This window comes from Macaca mulatta, chromosome 10 (assembly GCF_049350105.2).
Source record: "Macaca mulatta isolate MMU2019108-1 chromosome 10, T2T-MMU8v2.0, whole genome shotgun sequence".
NCBI classification, from domain to species: Eukaryota; Metazoa; Chordata; class Mammalia; order Primates; family Cercopithecidae; genus Macaca; species Macaca mulatta.
Genome location: NC_133415.1, coordinates 28,703,683 through 28,723,278, shown reverse-complemented (window position 1 = coordinate 28,723,278; position 19,596 = coordinate 28,703,683). Strand labels below are relative to the sequence as shown.

The 19,596-nt window shown below is 54.6% G+C and overlaps 1 protein-coding gene across 50 annotated transcripts in view; it reads left to right on the top strand.

Moving 5' to 3' along the window:
- The window catches only part of GGT1 (gamma-glutamyltransferase 1), a 23,505-nt gene extending 3,909 nt beyond the window's left edge, over positions 1 to 19,596 (top strand). For 4 of the 50 annotated variants that reach the window (XM_077950446.1, XM_077950445.1, XM_077950444.1 and 1 more), the window contains exons 3-17: positions 1,509 to 1,577; positions 1,794 to 1,881; positions 1,999 to 2,075; positions 2,622 to 2,789; positions 5,605 to 5,735; positions 5,870 to 5,956; positions 12,026 to 12,218; positions 12,611 to 12,768; positions 14,487 to 14,636; positions 15,144 to 15,280; positions 18,055 to 18,242; positions 18,456 to 18,583; positions 18,683 to 18,795; positions 18,877 to 18,990; positions 19,295 to 19,596. In XM_077950446.1, coding sequence (XP_077806572.1) covers positions 2,626 to 2,789; positions 5,605 to 5,735; positions 5,870 to 5,956; positions 12,026 to 12,218; positions 12,611 to 12,768; positions 14,487 to 14,636; positions 15,144 to 15,280; positions 18,055 to 18,242; positions 18,456 to 18,583; positions 18,683 to 18,795; positions 18,877 to 18,990; positions 19,295 to 19,441 — 1,710 coding nt within the window. In that variant the 5' untranslated portion in view covers positions 1,509 to 1,577; positions 1,794 to 1,881; positions 1,999 to 2,075; positions 2,622 to 2,625 and the 3' untranslated portion in view covers positions 19,442 to 19,596. Of the gene's footprint in view, positions 1 to 1,505; positions 1,578 to 1,793; positions 1,882 to 1,901; positions 2,076 to 2,618; positions 2,790 to 5,604; positions 5,736 to 5,869; positions 5,957 to 12,025; positions 12,219 to 12,610; positions 12,769 to 14,486; positions 14,637 to 15,143; positions 15,281 to 18,032; positions 18,243 to 18,455; positions 18,584 to 18,682; positions 18,991 to 19,294 lie in introns of those variants that run through there. The other 46 variants (XM_077950433.1, XM_077950431.1, XM_077950430.1 and 43 more) reach the window with 17 other exon arrangements.

The window sequence follows — 19,596 nt, the reverse complement described above, 5'->3', positions numbered from 1 at the left end:
GGGGGGGCTCAGCTCATGACCCTGAGCCTGGGAGAGATGAGGCCGTGCCTTCCAGGGCACTCAGCATGACCCGGCCCAGTGGACGGGACTGGGTAGCTTCCTTGGTGCAGGGGGTTGTCATGCTAGGATGGGGGCACCGACCAGGCCAGGCCCCCGCCCCATGACATGTGGTGGAAATGTCCGTTTGTTTTGTTTTGTTTTTTGCTTTTTTTTTTGAGATGGAGTTTCACTGTTGTTGCCCAAGCTGGAGTGCAGTGGTGCAATCTTGCCTCACTGCAACTTCTGCCCCCCAGGTTCAAGCAATTATCCTGCCTCAGCTCCCGAATAGCTGGTATTACAGGCACCTGCCACCATACCCAGCTAATTTTTTGTATTTTTAGTGGAGACGGGGGTTTCACCATGTTGGCCAGGCTGGTCTCAAACTCTTCACCTCAGGTGATCCACCTGCTTCTGCCTCCCAAAGTGCTGGGATTATAGGCACAAGCCCCTGCATCTGGCCATGTGATAGGAATGTTCTGTGTCCATAATGGATACTGCACTTTGCTGGTCCAGCTCCTGAGTCTCCTTGGACCTCCAGGAATCGGTGTTTCTATCAGGAACCCTTAACCCTGTCCCAGACTCCCTGCTGGGACCCAGGGTGTTGGAGTGGCAAGAGGGCTGTCAGGCCTGGTGAAGGGTGTGAGCTGTCCCATGGGGCAGGGAGGAGGCAGGACCTGTTCTGTAGCTGGACAGACAGAGCCCTCTAGCTGCTTTCTGGAAGACTGAAGGGCAGGTGATGTTGGAGGGAGGGAGTGCAGGCAGGGGCTCTGAGGGAGTTCAGGTCAGAAACAAGTGGCACCTGGATTCAGGCTGTGGTGGTCACGGTGGGGATGAGGGGCTGCTTCGGATTCTGCTGGGGATGTGGGGTGGTGCGCTGCTGCTTGACTACTCCCAGTCCCCTCTGCTCTTGGTGTCTGCATCCAGGGCTGGGAGGCGGTCAAATGTTTCACACTATTGGCCCCAGGCCTGCCAAGTCTGGGGAGGTGGCCACCCTTCCACGATGGCATTTGGATGTTCCCTGTATGTGGGGAGGGCACAGGGGCTCCATTCCTAGACCACCTCTGGGACAGTGTGTCTGGCTCTGAGGTCAGATGCTCTGCCCTGGGACAGGGTGGAGTGGAGGGGAACCCAGCTTGGGGCTCATTGGAGGGGCTTGCTGGCAGACACTGCACTTTGTGGGAAACTGAGTGTGGGAGGGGGAACCCCCTACCTCTGTCACCACATCCCTCTTCGCTGTTGGGGTCATACCTGTCACCTACTGCCATAGCCATGAGACTTCCCAAGGGTCACTGCTGCACCTCACTGCACAGCCCGGAAGGGAGTCCACAGGGGACATACAGTGAGCAAGAGACCTGTGCCCCTCAGGCCTCCTGGGGGTGTCCCCAATGCAGCCATGATAATAATCACAGCCACCATTCATCAAGCCCTTCCCACAGTCTAACCTACTCTATTCACAACACTCTCAGCAGCAAGGCAAGTGAGGTGCTGCCGTCATCCAGACTGGATGGTTCGTTGATTTGCCTGAGGCCCCACGGCAGGTGAGTGGCAAGTCCAGCCTCAGAGCAGGGCAGGCTAGCTATGCTCCCTGAGCCCCCTTTGCCATGCTTACCACATGCACATCCTGGGCTTGTGCAGGAATGCCCTGTCTCCTGCGTGCCCTGCTCTGTGCAAAACCCTCTTTGAGCTGTGCCTGGGAGATATGCTGAGAGAATTCATGGAAACAAATGTGTTACTGACAGCCTCTTTGCCTCCAGAGTTCAACTGGAGACCAGAGAAATCAGCTAGAGGCAGAGGGAGGTCACACGGAGTCCCCCAGAAAGGACTGGGCTACGCGCGCTTCAGGTAACCTTCTTGACCTTTAGGAGAATGAGAAGGCTGCCTGACCAGAGAGTCTCTGAAGAAGATTCTGTGGCTACATGCTCCTGCAGAGTGTGAGGGAGACCCTGGTTATTTCCTCAGCTGTTTCCACCAAATCCTCCCATCTTTCGCGGCCAACACCCCAGGCAAGGCTTGGTGCCCCCGTCTGCTGCTGGACAGTAAGTCCTGGCTCCGTGGCAGTGAATCTGTGGGGTACTCTGATTGTGGGTACTATGGAAGCTAAACCCCATGCTCCAGGTGGGGTGGAGGGTCCTCAGGAGACTCCTGGACAGTGCCAGACTCTGGGCTGAGGTGGGGGACACAAGAGAAACCAGGCCAGGCCCGTCCCTACCAGAGCTTCTCCCTAAGCAGTGGAGGCTCAGCCACTGTGAGAAGGTAGGCAAGGCCCTACAGAAAGAGGGGTGTGGAAATATGGGGGCTCTCAGGAAGGGCCCCTGCTGGAGATGGGGTTCTTACCAGGATGGACTCTGAAGATAAGCAGGGAGGATTTGGGAGGGCAGAGATGAGGCCCAGAGCTTCTGACAGAGGGCATGGCCTGGGCAAAGGTCTAGGGGCCGGACAGCCTGCACGAGTTCTGGGAAGTGGGAAGGAGACACTGGGCCTGTGTTTCTGAGGCCTGACTTTCGACTGTGCCCTGTTGGGGAGGGACCAGGGAATGTATGAGGCTGGACCTGACCCTGCTCCTTACCCTGTGGGTGCAGCAGAGCCATGAAGAAGAGGTTAGTGGTGCTGGGCCTGCTGGCCGTGGTCCTGGTGCTGGTCATTGTTGGCCTCTGTCTCTGGCTGCCCTCGGCCTCCAAGGAACCTGACAACCACGTGTACACTAGGGCTGCCGTGGCTGCAGATGCCAAGCAGTGCTCGGAGATTGGGAGGTGAGTGGGGCAGGGCATGGGGGCATGGGCCATGAAAACTGGGCAAGTGGACCTGAGCAATACCTTCACCCCTCTGAGACTTAGTTTCCCCACATGTAAGCTTTGCTTGGACTCTCTCAGTAGCCTCTGGGAAGGGGACGGTGACTCCGAGAGCAGGGTTTGGGTGTCCTAGAGCCAAACAGCGCCCCTTTTCTCAGTTCTAAGAGTCTCTTTCTCTTTGGATAAACTCTACTGTTGTATTGTTTGGTTGTTATTTTTACTTATTTCTTCATATATCAATTTATTTAGAGATGGACAGTCTCGCTCTGTCACCAGGCTGGAGTGCAGTGGTGCAATCTCAGTTAACTGCAACCTCTGCCTCCCAAGTTCAAGTGATTCTCATGTCTAAGCCTCCCAAGTAGCTGGGATTACAGGCATGTGCCACCACACCTAGCTAATGTGTGTGTGTGTGTGTGTGTGTGTGTGTGTGTTTCTTTTTCTGAGACAGAGTCTCACTCTGTCACCCAGGCTGGAGGGCAGTGGTGCGATCTTGGCTTACTGCAACCTCCACCTCCCGGGTTCAAGTGATTCTCCTGCCTCAGCCTCCACAGTAGCTGGGACTACAGGCTTATGCCACCATGCCCGGCTAATTTTTGTATTTTTAGTAGAGACAGGATTTCACTATGTTGGCCAGGCTGGTCTTGAACTCCTGACCTCATGATCCACCTGCCTCTGCCTCTCAAAGTGCTGGGATTACAGGCATGAGCCACCACACCTGGCTTAATTATGGTGTTTTTAGTAGAGACAGGGTTTCACCATGTTGGTCAGGCTGGTCTCGAACTCCTGACCTCAGGGGATCCACCCACTTGGGCCTCCCAAAGTGTTGGGATTACAGGTGTGAGCCACCACGCCTGGCTTATTTTTTTTTTTTAAGGTGGAGTCTTACTCTGTCACCCAGGCTGGAGTGTAGGGGAGCGATCATTGCCCACTGCAGTTCAAACTCTTGGGTTTAAGTGATCCCCCTGCCTCAGATTCCTAAAGTACTGGGATTATAGCTGTGAGCCATGGTGCCTGGCCTCTACTGTTTTATTCTATTTTAGACTCCTATCTCATGTTATATACAAAGACTTAAACAGAAAATATCTTATGTTTTTGATATTTTGAGATAGGGTCTTGTTCTGTCACCCAGACTGGAGTGCAGCGGCATGATCATAGCTCACTGCAGCCTTGAGCTCTTGGGCTTAAGCCATCTTTCCACCTCAGCCTCCTGAGTCACTAGGACTACAGGTGTGCATCACACCTGACTAATTAAAAAAGACTGTTTTGTAGAGATGAGGTCTCACTATATTGCCCAGGCTGGTCTTGAACTCCTGGCCTCAAGTGATCCTCCACCTTGGCCTCCCAAAGTGTTGAGATTATAGGTGTAAGCCACCATCTCTAGCCGGAAAAAAAAAAAAAAAAAAAAAAGTTATTAATAAAATATAGCAATTTCCCTTTTTGTACCAATTATAAAAGTCATGTACATTTGTTTGCTTGAAAAAGAGGAAACTATCTGGGCGAGGTGGTTCACACCTGTAACCCCAGCATTTTGGGATGCTGAGGCGGGCAGACCACCCAAAGTCACGAGTTCGAGACCAGCCTGGCCAACATGGTGAAACTCCGTCCCTATTAAAATTACAAAATAGTTAGCTGGGCGTGGTGGAATGCACCTGTAATCCCAGCTACGCAGGAGGCTGAGGCAGGAGAATTGCTTGAACCCAGAAGGCGGAGGTTGCAGTGAGCTAAGATCACGCCACTGCACTCCAGCCTGGGTGACTGAGTGAAACTCTATCTTAGAAAAAAAAAGAAAAAAGAAAAAGAGGAAACTGTAATCCCAGCACTTCGGGAGGTTGAGGCGATAGGATTGCTTTAGACCATGAGTTCAAGACCAGCCTGGGCAACATAGAAAGACCCTATCTCTACAAAAAGACAAAAAATTGCCAGCCATGGTGGTTCTTACCTGTAGTCCCAGCTACTCAGGAGACTGAAGTGGGAGGATTACTTGAGCCCAGGAGGTCAAGTCTGCACTGAGCCATGACAATGCCACTGCACTTCATCCTGGTGACAAAGTGAGACTCTGTCTTATAAAACAAAGGCCAGGCACAGTGGCTCACACCTGTAATACCAGCACTTTGGGAGGCCAAGGTGGGTGGATTACTTGAACCCAGGAGTTCTTGACCAGCCTGGGCAACATGGCAAAATCCAATCTTTACAAAACACACAAACAAACAAAATTGGCTGGGCATGGTGGCATGTGCCTATAGTCCCAGCTACTTGGGAGGCTGAGGTGGGAGGGTCAATTGAGCCCAGGAGATTGAGGCTGCTGTGATCTGAGATCACACCACTGCACTCCAGCCTGAGCAACAAAGAGAGACAAAAAAAAAAAAAAAAAAAGGCGACAAGGTGGGTGGATCATGAGCTCAAGAGATGGAGACCATCCTGGCCAACATAGTGAAACCCCATCTCTCCTAAAAATATAAAAATTAGCCAGGGGTGGTGGCGTGTGCCTGTAGTCCCAGCTACTCGGGAGGCTGAGGCAGGAGAATGGCTTGAACCCAGGAGGCAGAGGTTGCAGTGAGCTGAGATAGTGCCACTGCACTCAGGCCTGGCAACAGAGCAAGATTCTGCCTCAAAAAAAAAAAAAAGAAAAAGAAAAAGAAAGAAACTAAAAACAAAAACCCCAAAACTCGAATGGACTTCTCTTCCATCCTCCGTTAGGCAGGTGGGCAGCAGGGTGTGAATGTGGGGCCAGGATGGAAGCCTGCAGGTTCTCACGTCTTTATGTGCCACATGGCAGGGACGCACTGCGGGACGGTGGCTCTGCGGTGGATGCAGCCATTGCAGCCCTGTTGTGTATGGGGCTCATGAATGCCCACAGCATGGGCATCGGGGGCGGCCTGTTCCTCACCATCTACAACAGCACCACGCGTGAGTGCCTTGGGAGAGGCGAGGGAGAGGGGCAGGGGGTGTGGGTTGGGCCGCGGCACAGCTGGGTGGTCCCTGGGCTCACGCAGCATAAAGGGTTTGGGTGGGTCTGCCTGCCTACCTGCTTCTCCTTCTAGGAAAAGCTGAGGTCATCAACGCCCGCGAGGTGGCCCCCAGGCTGGCCTTTGCCAGCATGTTCAACAGCTCACAGCAGTCCCAGAATGGTAAGCTGTCCTGCAAGCTTGGGGCGTGGGTGCAGAGCCAGCTGGGCCACTGGGAAGGGGCCTTGCCCACAGGATCCTGGCCCTGTCAGGGTCCAGGGGCAGTTCTAGCACCTCCATCCCTTCCTGGCCCCATAGCATCCTCCCACAATGAGTGGTCAGGACCATCATCACCAGGGTAAAGGGCTGGGAGCTTCTGTTATTTCTGCTAAGGCCTCCGGGGCCACCCTGTGCAGCACACAGAGAATAATTATTACACTAGCAGACCTTATGGACCAGGGCTCACTGGGGCCCACGCTCTGCTCTGTGCTTTTCATCCATGAGTCCCTCACACCCCTCCCTGCTCCTTTGGGGTAGGGGATGCTATGTGGGTTCCCATTTTACAGGGTGCAGATGCTGAGGCCCAGAGAGGTCATGAAAATCAGCTGAAGTCATACAGCTGGGAGGTGGTGAAGTTAAAATTGAACCCAAGCTGTCTATACCCTGCCTTTTCAACAGGCATCCCATTCACTTATTTGTTCATTTGTGGGGATGGGGCTCTAGAGTGTGAGGTGGAGTCTCTCTTTTCTAATCTGGTCTTCAGTGGAGAGGAGGCCCCCAAATTCCCCAGGTACCTGAGGGGAAGCCACTGTCCATCCAGGAAGCCACTGTCCATCCTCAAAGGAGGCACAATAGATTATGAGATTAAAAATTGGAAGATTGGGTGGGTCTCAACAGCTCACGCCTATAATCCTAGTACTTAAGGAGGCCAAGTCAGGAGGACTGCATCAGCCCAGGAGTTTGAGACCAGCCTGGGCAACGTAGCAAGACTCCGTCTCTACAAAAAATGAAAAAAAAAAAAATTAGCCAGGTGTGGTGGTATGTGTCTATGGTCCCAGCTCCTTGGGAGGCTGAGGTGGGAGGATCACTTGAGCCCATGAGGTTGAGGCTGCAGTGAGCCATGATTGTACCACTGCACTCTAGCTTGGGCAACAAAGCAAGACCCTGTCAAAAAAAAAAAAAAAAAAAAATGCTGGATGTGGTGGCTCACGCTTGTAATCCCAGCACTCTGGGAGCCTGAGGCGGGTGGATCACCTGGGTCAGGAGTTCAAGACCATCCTGGCCAACATAGTGAAACCCTGTCTCTACTAAAAGCATAATAATTAGCCAGGCATGTTGGCATGGGCCTGTAATCCCAGCTACTCAGGAGTCTAAGGCAGGAGAATCGCTTGAACCTGGGAGGTGGAGGTTACAGTGAGCCGAGATCATGCCACTGTACTCCAGCCTGGGCAACAAGAGCGAAGCTCGGTCTCAAAAAAAAAAAAAAAGTTGGAGGATGGAGGGGCAGGGCACACTCACCATAGCAAGTCTTAGACCTCAGGTGAGGATCCTGGGTGGTGCCCTTTGGAGTCTTCTACAACATACTCAATCTTTGATTTTTTTTTTTTTTTTGAGATGGAGTCTCACTCCTGTTGCCCAGACTAGAGTGCAGTGGTGCAATCTCTGCTCACTGCAACCTCCGCCTCCCAGTTTCAAGTGATTCTCCTGCCTCAGCCTCCCATAGCTGGGATTACAGGTTCCCGCCACCATGCCCGGCCAATTTTTTCTATTTTTAGTAGAGAGGGGGTTTCACTATGTTGCCCAGGTTGGTCTCGAACTCCTGACCTCATGATCTGCCCGCCCTCGGCCTTCCAAAGTGCTGGAATTACAGGTGTGAGCTACTGCACCGACCAATCTTTCATTTTTTTAATACTCATTAAGAAACTCAGCATCTGTAGACATGAAGTTGCTCAGGGTAAGAGAATGCAGGAATCATAGGCTTGGTACCTTGTGGATGCTTGGAATCATTTCTTTTTTTTTTTTTTTTTTTTTTTTTTTTTGAGACGGAGTCTCGCTCTGTCGCCCAGGCTGGAGTGCAGTGGCCGGATCTCAGCTCACTGCAAGCTCCGCCCCCCGGGTTTACGCCATTCTCCTGCCTCAGCCTCCCGAGTAGCTGGGACTACAGGCGCCCGCCACCTTGCCCGGCTAGTTTTTTGTATTTTTTAGTAGAGGCGGGGTTTCACTGTGTTAGCCAGGATGGTCTCGATCTCCTGACCTTGTGATCCGCCCGTCTCGGCCTCCCAAAGTGCTGGGATTACAGGCTTGAGCCACCGCGCCCGGCCTTTTTTTTTTTTTTTTTTTTTTTGAGACGGAGTCTGGCTCTGTGGCCCAGGCTGGAGTGCAGTGGCCGGATCTCAGCTCACTGCAAGCTCCGCCTCCCGGGTTTACGCCATTCTCCTGCCTCAGCCTCCCGAGTAGCTGGGACTACAGGCGCCCACCATCTCGCCCGGCTAGTTTTTTGTATTTTTTTAGTAGAGACGAGGTTTCACCGGGTTAGCCATAATGGTCTCGATCTCCTGACCTCGTGATCCGCCCGTCTCGGCCTCCTAAAGTGCTGGGATTACAGGCTTGAGCCACCGCGCCCGGCCTGAAATCGTTTCTTTAACTAGAATGTATTGAGCATCTCTTAAAGAATCAGGTGTTAGGCCGGGCGCGGTGGCTCACGCCTGTAATCCCAGCACTTTGGGAGGCCGAGGCGGGCGGATCACAAGGTCAGGAGATCGAGACCACGGTGAAACCCCGTCTCTACTAAAAATACAAAAAATTAGCCGGGCGCGGTGGCGGGCGCCTGTAGTCCCAGCTACTCAGGAGGCTGAGGCAGGAGAATGGCGTGAACCCGGGAGGCGGAGCTTGCAGTGAGCCGAGATCGCGCCACTGCACTCCAACCTGGGCGACAGAGCGAGACTCCGTCTCAAAAAAAAAAAAAAAAAAAAAAAGAATCAGGTGTTGTTCCTGAAGCTGGGGTGAAAAACAAAGATGGCAGATGAAATCTGTGACATTCCAGGTGGGAAGGAGAAACTAGGCAGGTGTGGGTGTGTTATGGGCTGTGGAAAAACAGACCTGGGGGGCCTCAAAATCTGGGATTCTGTGGAGGGTGACCTAGTCAGGGAGGGGATATTTGAGCAAAGACCCAGAGGCAGGGGTGGGGTCAGGGGAGCTTTGTGGTGTCTGGGGGAAGACCAAGTGATCCAGGTGTGATGGGCAGGGACAGAGCCCTGTGGGGAGCTGGGGAGGCTGCAGCAATTGACCCGAGGGGAACGGCCCAGGTTGTGTGGGATCTCTTAGGTCATGGTGAAGCCTCTGCCTCTTGTCTCAAAGAAGTGGGGGCCTGTGGAGTGTGTGAGTGGAGGGGGATGCATCTGACCTGTGGACCCCTTGGGTTGCTGTGTAAGGGACAGGGAGCCTGTGGGGACCTGTCCGGAGGTCACTGCAGTAATTCATGGAGAGGGTGGTGGGAAGTGGCTGACACTGGACAGACACACTTGGAAGTGGAGCCTGTGGATTTGAGGATGGGTTGGGTGTGATGCTGGTGTAGGGAGTCCCCGAGGACCCCAGATCCTTTGTCTGTACCTGGAAGGATGGGGTGACCCTAACGGAGACAGGCAGGGCTCTCAGGAAGCAGGTCTGCGTGGACGCTCAGGAGCTCGGTTTTGGGCACGTTTAAGTTTGAGATGCTTTCTTCAAGCAGGCAGGTAGATACTTGCGTCTGGCGATTTGAGGAGCAGTCCAGGCCAGCAGGTCAATTTGGCAGTTGTCAGTGCTTAAATGGAGGCTGAAGCTCAGATGTCAGGCAGACCACCAGGAGAGAGAGCAAAGACAGAGGGCAGAGCAGGAGCTAGGATGGCAGGCGGGGGACACACGGGTGGAGCCAGGTGCTGGGATGCAGGGGTGGCTCTCAGGGAGAGTGATGAGCCTAGTAAAGCTGAGAGGGGGCACTGGGTCTGGCAGTGTGGGGGTCGCCGGAGAGCTTGGCAAGCGTAGTGGCATGACAGCCTGATTGGAGTGAGGTCAGGAGAAGATTTTTTTCTGATATTGATACATGATATTTTCTATACTTATGGGTACATGTGAGTGCTTGTTACATGCATAGTGTATGGTGATCAAGGCAGGGTATTTGGGGTCTCCATCACCTTGAGTATTTTTCATTCCTGTTTGTTAGCACCATAGTCTTCTCTTCCAGTTACTTTGAAATATACAAAATACTGTTGCTAAGCATTGTCACCCCGCTCTGCTGTCAAACATTAGAACTGCTGTCTTGACTGGGCCTGTGGTGCGGTGGCTCATGCCTGTCATCCCAACACCTTGGAAAGCTGAGGTGGGTGGATTACCTGAGGTCAGGAGTTTGAAACCAGCCTTGCCAACATGGCGAAACCCCATCTCTACTAAAAATACAAAAATTAGCCCGGCGTTCTGGCATGTGCCTGTAATCCCAGCTACTTGGGAGGCTGAGGCAGGAGAGTTACTTGAACCGAGGAGGCGGAGGTTGCAGTGAGCTGAGATCATGCCACTGAACTCCAGTCTGGGACACACAGCAAGACTGTCTCAAGAAGAAAAAAAAAAAAAAAAGAAAGAAAAAAGAAAAAAAAAAGAAGTTCTGTCTAACTGCAAGGGGGAAGGAATCATGTGCTGGGTGTCAGACCTTCCAGGATGTATGTGTGCAGCTTCTAAGAATTGAAACCACTGGCTCTTGGAAACTTGTGCCAGGCTTCAGGGTGGGAGAGGTAGTTCTAGAGCCACAGCCACCAAGCCTGGGAGTAGCCAAATGGCCCCCATCATCTCTGGCGAGAGCAGGAAAATACCTGGGCGCAGAGGCCACGGTTGTATCTTTCTGGGCAAAGGGTCAGTGTCTATAGTGTACATATGGTCAGTGAGGCTCGGGGGGAAGCAGGCCCAGGGGTCTGTTTCCAGTGACCTCCTCGAAAGTCAGAACTGGAAGGCAAAACCCCTTATAGGCTGGGTGCACCTGTAGTCCCAGTATGTCGGGATGCTGAGGTGGGAGGATCACTTGAGGCCAGGAGTTTGAGACCAGTCTTGGCAACATAGCAAGACCCCTGTCTCTACAAAAAAATAAACAATAAAAAATTAGGCTCGGTGTGGTGGCTCACGCCTGTAATCACAGAACTTTGAGAGGCTGAGCGGGGTGGATCACCTGATGTTAGGAATTCAGGACCAGCCTGACGAACCTGGTGAAACCTGTCTCTACTAAAATTACAAAAATTAGCAAGGCATGGTGGTGCATGCCTGTAATCCCAGCTACTTGGGAGGCTGAGGCAGGAGAATTATTTGAACTCGGGAGGTGGAGGTTGGAGTGAGCCAAGATTGTGCCATTGCACTCCAGCCTGGGCAACAAGAGTGAAACTCTATCTCCCCCCCAAAAAAAGCCACATGTGGTGGGGTGTGTCTATAGTCTCAGGTACTTCTGAGGCTGAGGTGGGAGGATCGCTTGAGCCTGGAAAACCAAGGCTGCAGTGAGCCGTGATTGCACCACTCCACTCCAGCTGGGGCAACAGAGTGAGACTCTGTCTCAAAACAAACAAAAAACCCTTATAGTTGGATGGGAAAACTGAGGCTGGGAGAGGGGACAGGACGGAGGTTAAGGCTCAGGTCTTGCCTCTGGAGCAGTTGAAAAGAGGAAGAGAGCCCTTTCTTGGGGCTGGCTGATTCTTGAGGGTGGCCTGTGCTTGACCTGGGTTGGGCAGGACCTGCTCTTGCTTTGGCACATTCTGGTGGAGCCCATGAGTGTTACAGGATAAGGGCTTGTGGTCAGTGAGATGGGAGGGGATCTGGCCTGGCAGAGGATTTTAGACATGCAAGCACCTGCACAGACACCTCATCCTGGGACAGCAAAACCCAGTTGCATGCTACTGCTTCCCCTCCTGTGCCCTCCTCAGACATCCCTGGTCCATGTACACTCCTGCCTGCCGAGCCCAGATATGACCTTAAACATCCCCTTCTGCTGGGTGTGGTGGTTCACTCCTGGAATCTCAGCTGCTTGGGAGGCTGAGGTGGGAGAATTACTTGAGTCCAGGAGTTTGAGACCAGGCTGGGAAAGATGGCAAGACCCCATCTCAAAAAAGAAAAAAAAAAAATCTTTCGTCCTAAGCCTCATTGACCCATCTGTAAAATGAGTCAGGGAATGTGCCTGGGATGCTGCCTGTGAGAGATTCTGATGTCCCCTACTCAGGGCCACTAACTGTAGCTCTCTCTCCCCAGGGGGGCTGTCAGTGGCGGTGCCCGGGGAGATCCGAGGCTATGAGCTGGCGCACCAGCGGCATGGGCGGCTGCCCTGGGCTCGCCTCTTCCGGCCCAGCATCCAGCTGGCCCGCCAGGGCTTCCCCGTGGGCAAGGGCTTGGCAGCAGCCCTGGAAAACAAGCGGACCGTCATCGAGCAGCAGCCTGTCTTGTGGTATGTCTGTGGGTGCGGCCCCCTGACACAGGCAGTGCAGGCACAGCCCAAGGACCCTGCAGGCCCCTAGCAGCAGTGGAGCGGCCCTCTGCCTTCAGGACCCCGCACTGATAATGGGCTGAGGAGATGCAGACCCTTCCCACCACGTGTGGGGACACATTCTGAGGTGGGGTCCCAGTGGCCACTGTGGCTGGCCGTGTGTCCTGAGTGGCAAGGGACACTAGGAGGCTCCCGGAAGGGACATTGGGAGGACGAGCGCTGAGTGACGGGGCCACCCACCTGTGACAGGTGCTGCCCCAGCTTTGCTCCGTTCTCCTGTGTGGGCAGGTGTGGGGGGTGGTCTAGCTGAGTCCATCCCACCTGCTTCCTCACGTGAGCCCCCTCTGCCCCAGTGAGGTGTTCTGCCGGGATGGAAAGGTGCTTCGGGAGGGGGAGAGACTGACCCTGCCGCGGCTGGCTGACACCTACGAGACGCTGGCCATCGAGGGTGCCCAGGCCTTCTACAACGGCAGCCTCACGGCCCAGATTGTGAAGGACATCCAGGCAGCCGGTGAGTGGGTAACCTCAGGGGCCTGGGTGAGGAACCCTGCAGTGGAAACCCTGAGCTGTGGCCCAGAGCCCTGGGGTCTTCCTGTCCTGCCTGAGCCTGCAGGAAGTTCCTGGTGGAGGAGGGTCAGTGGCCGGCCATGTGGGTTCACAGCTCCTGGGTATGTCAAAGCCAAGAGAGGCCTTGCGGTCCAGGAGAGCAAGCCCCTGGTGGGGTAAATGCAGGTGTAGGCAAGAGCCAGGGCTAGGGAAGCACTAGAATACGGCCTGAAGATCCAGGAGGACTTGGAGGAGGTGGTGGCTGGGCTGCAGATAACTTTGTTAGGCAGAGAAAGGAAGGGATTCCTAGCAGAGGAGCAGCTGGGCTAAGGCCCAGGGAGAGGGGGCTTTGATTCACCAAGAGGGTTACAAGGGATGAGGGTCACCTTGAGAGAGGCGTGGGGAAGGGGCTTTGTGGGGCAGGGGCCTGGAGCTTGGCTGTGACTTTCTTCAGGTAATTTTTGTCACTGTTTCATGGAGAAGGATGACTAGTGTGTCGACCTTTACCGCTGAGGCTGGAAATTAGCCAATACCCTGTCTGTCTGGAGCTGACTCCTGGAGAATTAAGAGCCTCCCTCCCTCTATCCATTCATCGTGAGGAGAAGAGGCCAAGCAGCAGGGACACCGGCAGGAATTCTCCACTTAGAAAAGGCCCTCTGAGCTGGGCGCGGTGGCTCACGTCTGTAATCCCAGCACTTTGGGAGGCTGAGGCAGGTGGATCACCTGATGTCAGGAGTTCAAGACCAGTCTGGCCAACATGGTGAAACCCTGTCTCTACTAAAAATACAAAATTAGTCGGGCAGGGTGGGTTGTGCCTTTAATCCCAGCTACTTGGGAGGCCACGGCAGGAGAATTGCTAGAACCCGGGAGGCTGAGGTTGCAGTGAGCCAAGATTGCACCACTGCACTCCACAGATACTCCGTCTCAAAAAAAAAAAAAAAAAAAAAAAAAGAAAGAAAAGGCCCTCTGAGGCCAAGCTTGGTGTCTCACACCTGTAATCCCAACACTTTGGGAGGCTGAGGTAGAAGTTGAGGCCAGAAGTCCATGACAAGCCTGGGCAACATAGTGAGACTACAAAAAACATATTGACACTCTACATAAATATAGTGGGGGTGGGGCTGGGGAACCAGAAAACAAAAAATTCAAAGCATACTGAAAAGAAATACAGCAAGACCCTACAACAAAATTAAAATTTGCTGAGTGTGGTGGTGCCACCTTTAGCCTCAGCTACTGGGGAGGATCTGCTGGAGGATCACTTGAGCCCAGGAGTTCAAGGCTGTGATTAAGCCACTGCACTCCAGCCTGGGTGACAGAGCAAGATCCTATCTCTAAAAAAGAAAAAGGAAAACACTGTTTGGCCATAGAGGAGAGAAGGCAGACAAGAAGCCAGTAAGCGCAGAGGGCAGGTGGCCCCAGCCCAGCTGTGGGATGGTGAGCAGTGTCAGGGAGACAGGAGTTCAAGAGCGAGTGAGGTTCCCAAGGGGGCAAGGTTGCCTGTGGCCCCCTCCCAGGGCACAGTCCCACGCCTCCAGTAGTGCACTCTGTCCTCCCTGGTAGGTTCAGGCTTTTCCCCACCACTATGGTGCAGCCATGCCTGCCCCCAACACCACTGGTGCAGCTCCATCCTCCACACAAGGGTGCAGCCCCTTCCCAGCGCCCATTCGAGCTGCTGTCCCATTGCAGGGGGCATTGTGACAGCCGAGGACCTGAACAACTACCGCGCTGAGCTGATTGAGCATCCACTGAACATCAGCCTGGGAGATGCGGTGCTGTACATGCCTAGCGCGCCGCTCAGCGGGCCCGTGCTGGCCCTCATCCTCAACATCCTTAAAGGTGAGTGGTCGCACCACAGCCCTGTGGTAGGACCCATGACACGCCCCACCCCTGCTGCAGCTCTGCTGGCCCCCATGCCACGTCTTTGCATCACTGAGCTCCCAGGGAGTGCTCCTGTGTCACAGCTCACCATGTCCTGAAGGAGGCAGTGCAGAGCCACAGGGCTGAAGTGGGCAATGCTCGAGGGTTGGAGGAGGAACAGGAGTCATCAGGACGGAGAGAGGTACAGGAGCTCAGGGCTGCAGGGCTTGGTCCAGAGGGCATCCCTGGTCCAGTGGGTGGCCCTGCCACTTGGTCATTGCATGACCAGAGCTGATGCGTGACGTGAGATCCAGGTTGGGGAGCCTTCACCTTACTTCACTCTCACCACAGCCTTCTGAAGCAGCTGCTGCTATTGGTTATTAAATGCTCCTTGAGGTGGGCAAAGTGGCTGAGGAAGGTGTTCACCCTCTGAGTCCCTCAGATCCTCTGGGGCTCAGCAACGTGCACCTGGTTCTGATCAACTAGGGTACAACTTCTCCCGGGCGAGCGTGGAGACCCCGGAGCAGAAGGGCCTAACGTACCACCGCATCGTAGAGGCTTTCCGGTTTGCCTATGCCAAGAGGACCCTGCTTGGGGACCCCAAGTTTGTGGATGTGACTGAGGTAAGGGGCAGAGGCTGGCCCACTCTAGGCGTGGGGCCCGCTGTAGAGGCATCAGGTGGGCTCCCCAGGGCGGCTGCAGCCTCACATATGCTTTATGAATCCATTCCTGCCACAAACTTTGATTGCGGGCCTACTGTGTGCTCAGATGGACTGGTCGGTGACCCCGGGTCTTGGCCTCTGCCCCACAGAACTGACAGTGTGGGGAATTAGTGGCCACACTCCTACCTCAAGTGCTTTGCACATGCTGTGGTTCTTGAGCTCAATGCTGAGATGAGGAACGCATGGGGGCATTGCAGCCCTCGGGCATGAGGAGAAGGACAGGTGAAAGGGAGAGCTCCATGCTGGGTCCCTGTGAGACCCTGTCATATCCCTTCCCGCTGAGGATCCTCACATCCCTCCTTACCTACTCGGGTCCTTGGCATTCCCAGGCAGACCTGCAGACCCCTCCACACTGACTAGGGACCTCCCCGGAGGGGCCTCAGCTGCCCGGGTGGTGTCTTCTCTTTCCCCATGAGCATTCTGCACCTCTGACTCCTGCTGTAGCCAGTGACCTGGTGTCTTGTCTCTTTGAGGGGACAGGGCCACTATAGTGTGTCCCTCTGCCCTCCCTTTTAGCTAAGGCCAGCTCTTACATCCACACGCTGGCTCAGGGCACTGTTCCTACAATGCTCCTCTCTGCCTCTGACCATTTCCTTCTTTATAACGGATTATTCCCGAAAGAAAGGCAGCTCTTGTAGCTCTAGAAACTTCCATCTGCTGCCTCCTTCTGTCCTCTGCTCCCCTTACAGCAAACATGGCTGGGCTATGTCCTCTCTCCCTTCAGGGTGTCCCCTCCCCTGCTGTATCCCCATGCCACCAGATTGCCACATCCAGCCTCAGTTTCCCCATCAGGCCCCACTCAACAGCATCTCACACAGCTCACCACACTCTCCTTGAGTTTTCATTTTGCAAATTTTCACACCTACGAAAATGTTAAAAAAAACCCAAACCGTCCAAGTGTCAATGTTCCCTTTCCCTAGAGTCCACAGTGTGGACGTTTCTGCTGGATTTCCTCTCTCCGTCTCTACCCACGTCTATTGGGATTCGTGTTTTTCTGAGGGATTTGACAGTAGGTTGCTGATGTCACACCTCAGGGTGTGTCTCAAGAGTGAGACTTGAACATACCACAGCAGGATGCTGGGGTGACACAACCTGCTGTCCCTTCTCTTTACCTACAGTAGGCTCCCTTGGCTGTTTTGTTTCTCTTGTGTTTTTGTTTGGACACAGAGTCTCTGTCATCCAGGTTGGAGTGCAGTGGTGTGATCTCAGCTCACTGCAGCCTCAACCTCCAGGGCTCAAGCAATCCTCCCACTTCAGCCCCTACAAGCAGCTGGGACCACAGGCACATGCCACCAAACCTGGCTAATTTTTGTATTTTTTTTTTAGAGATAGGGTCTTGCCACATTGCCCAGACTGGTCTCAAACTCCTGGGCTCAAACGATCCTCCCACCTCAGCCTCCCAAAGCGCTGGGCTTACAGGTGTGAACCACAGTGCTCGACCTGTTTTGTTGATTTTTAAAGCCCAGGGCAGTGGTCTGGAAGATGTCCCACATCCTATTTGCCTTTCTGTTTCCTTAGGGGCAGATTCAGACAGAGCACCTTGCCCTGCGATTGCTAATCTGTGGGGGTGTTGCTGAAACTCTCCTGAGGCATTTTCTTCAGCCTTCAGGGCCCATCCTCTCTGTCTCCTCCTTCACCTCCTCATCTCCTCCTCGCCACGGCCTTGGGGACCTTGGCCAGGCTCGTGGCATCCAGCAGCCTCTCAATGTCAATACCTCCATGTTCATCCCTCAGCCCGCCCTTGCCGGTGCACCCATGCTTATACATGCGCCCATGCTCTTCAGGTCTGATGAAGCATCCAAAGGCAAGCTCCTGACCGTCGCCAAACCTGCCCCTTCTGCAGGGTTTACCTCCCTAGTTGGCGCCATCCTCAATTCTTCTCTTTCTCCCACCCAGGCCATCATCTCTTGCCTGGTTGATACCCACAGCCTCCCCTTTGGGCTTTATCTTTATCCCCCTCACAACTGCCAGAGGGACCCTGTGAAAACACTCCCCAGCCTGCTCATTCCTCTGCCCAAAGCCTGCGTGGCACAGAGCAAAAGCCAGCCATTATGGGACCTAGGAGGTCCTGTGGGATGGGCCCCAGCCTGCATCTTCATATTCTTCTCCTGCCTAACCCATTCACTCTCTGCCTATCGCTTACCAGCCTATACCACCTGCCTCAGGGCCTTTGCACTGACCATTAAGGCCGCATTCCAGGCTCTTTTCACATGTTGCCTCCTCCGAGAAGCCCTCCCTGACCACTCTACCCATACCTCATGCCTCTCAATTCCCCTTACCTGGTTTGTGGTTTCAGCACTTTCCTCATGTGCGTTTGTTTTTCTTGGCGTGAGGGCAGGGACCTAAGTGTCTGTTCCCTGTTGATTTTCCAGTGCCAGGCATGCAGTGCAAACTGTAGAAATATATTTTTGCATGAGTGAATGAGTGATTGAATGCGGCAAGGGTCTGGAGGCTGAGGGCCAGACAGACATTCAGAGTTGTTGGAAGGCAACAGAGACAGAGAGTCAGACTGGTCATGCAAAGTCCTGGGCCTGCCCTTGGGCCCTGGGGAGCCATGGAAGGCTGTGGGTGCCAGAGGGTTGTGGTCAGAGCCACAGTCAGGGGCCTTCTGAGACCTGTGCCCCCTCCCCACCCTCCCTCCCCACCTCCTCAGGCCAGCTCTGGGGTCTCGGCAGGTGATCCGCAACATGACCTCTGAGTTCTTCGCTGCCCAGCTCCGGGCCCAGATCTCTGATGATACCACTCACCCGATCTCCTACTACAAACCCGAGTTCTACACACCGGATGATGGGGGCACTGCCCACCTGTCTGTCGTCGCAGAGGACGGCAGTGCTGTGTCCGCCACCAGCACCATCAACCTCTAGTAGGGGCTGCTGGGCCGCCTGGGTGGGACAGGGCCAGGGGCATGTGGTCCAGGGACTGCCCACTTATCCAGTAAGGTGGCTCCATCACCCCTTTTCCTGGTGGGAAACTGAGGCCCGACCTTGGTAGCTTATCCTGGGCCTCTCAGGGAGTAAGTTTGAGCCCAGGTTGGGTCGGGCGAGGTCAGGCGCTGTCTGACCTGGCTGGGCGGTAGCTTTGGCTCCAAGGTCCGCTCCCCAGTCAGCGGGATCCTGTTCAATGATGAAATGGATGACTTCAGCTCTCCCAGCATCACCAATCAGTTTGGGGTGCCCCCCTCACCTGCCAATTTCATCCAGCCAGGTATGGGGTGGAGGTCTGGGGGTGGGAGGCTGGGGTGGAGAGGGGGGTGTCCTGGACAGGCAGCTAACCAGCATCCCCGCCTTCTCCCGTCGGCCACAGGGAAGCAGCCGCTCTCGTCCATGTGTCCAACGATCATGGTGGGCCAGGACGGCCAGGTCCGGATGGTGGTGGGAGCTTCTGGGGGCACGCAGATCACCACGGCCACTGCACTGGTATGTGTCACCCCTTTTCTCCCTGGCGCTGCCCACCCTGCACAGCCCCCAGGCCATGCTGATCACACTCCCATGCCCCAGGCAATCATCTACAACCTCTGGTTCGGCTATGACGTGAAGCGGGCCGTGGAGGAGCCCCGGCTGCACAACCAGCTTCTACCCAACGTCACAACAGTGGAGAGAAACATTGACCAGGTGCGCTGGGGGTTGGAGAAACTGAGTCACGGTGTGGGGTCCCAGGGCATCCTGGACTGGAGGCCTGGATCATCATGGAGTGGACAATGGTTGGTGTCCTCTCTCTGGTGCCTGGGCCATCTGGAGCCCCTGTGCCATGAGGGCCAAGCCACCTGCTCCAGTGAGACCCAGCAGGCCCCAACCTGCTCTTCCTGATGACCTGGCCCAAAATGGCACCACCTGGGCTGAGGCCTGTGACCACACAGGCATGGTTCAGGTGGCATCTGGAACCCTGCTCAGGCTTCCTGTCTCCTCCCACCCCCAGGCAGTGACTGCAGCCCTGGAAACCCGGCACCATGACACTGAGATCGCATCCACCTTCATCGCTGTGGTGCAAGCTGTCGTCCACACACCTGGTGGCTGGGCAGCTGCGTCGGACTCCAGGAAAGGCGGGGAGCCTGCTGGTTACTGAGTGCTTGGGGCGGACAAAGCTGACCAGCAATCCAGGGACAAGATACTCACCAGGACCAGGAAGGGGACTTTGGTGTCCCCTGTGAGTGGTAGAGCATCACAATAAATGAGGCCACTGTGTCAGGCTCCAGGTGGCCTCCTTGGCCTGGCTCCCCA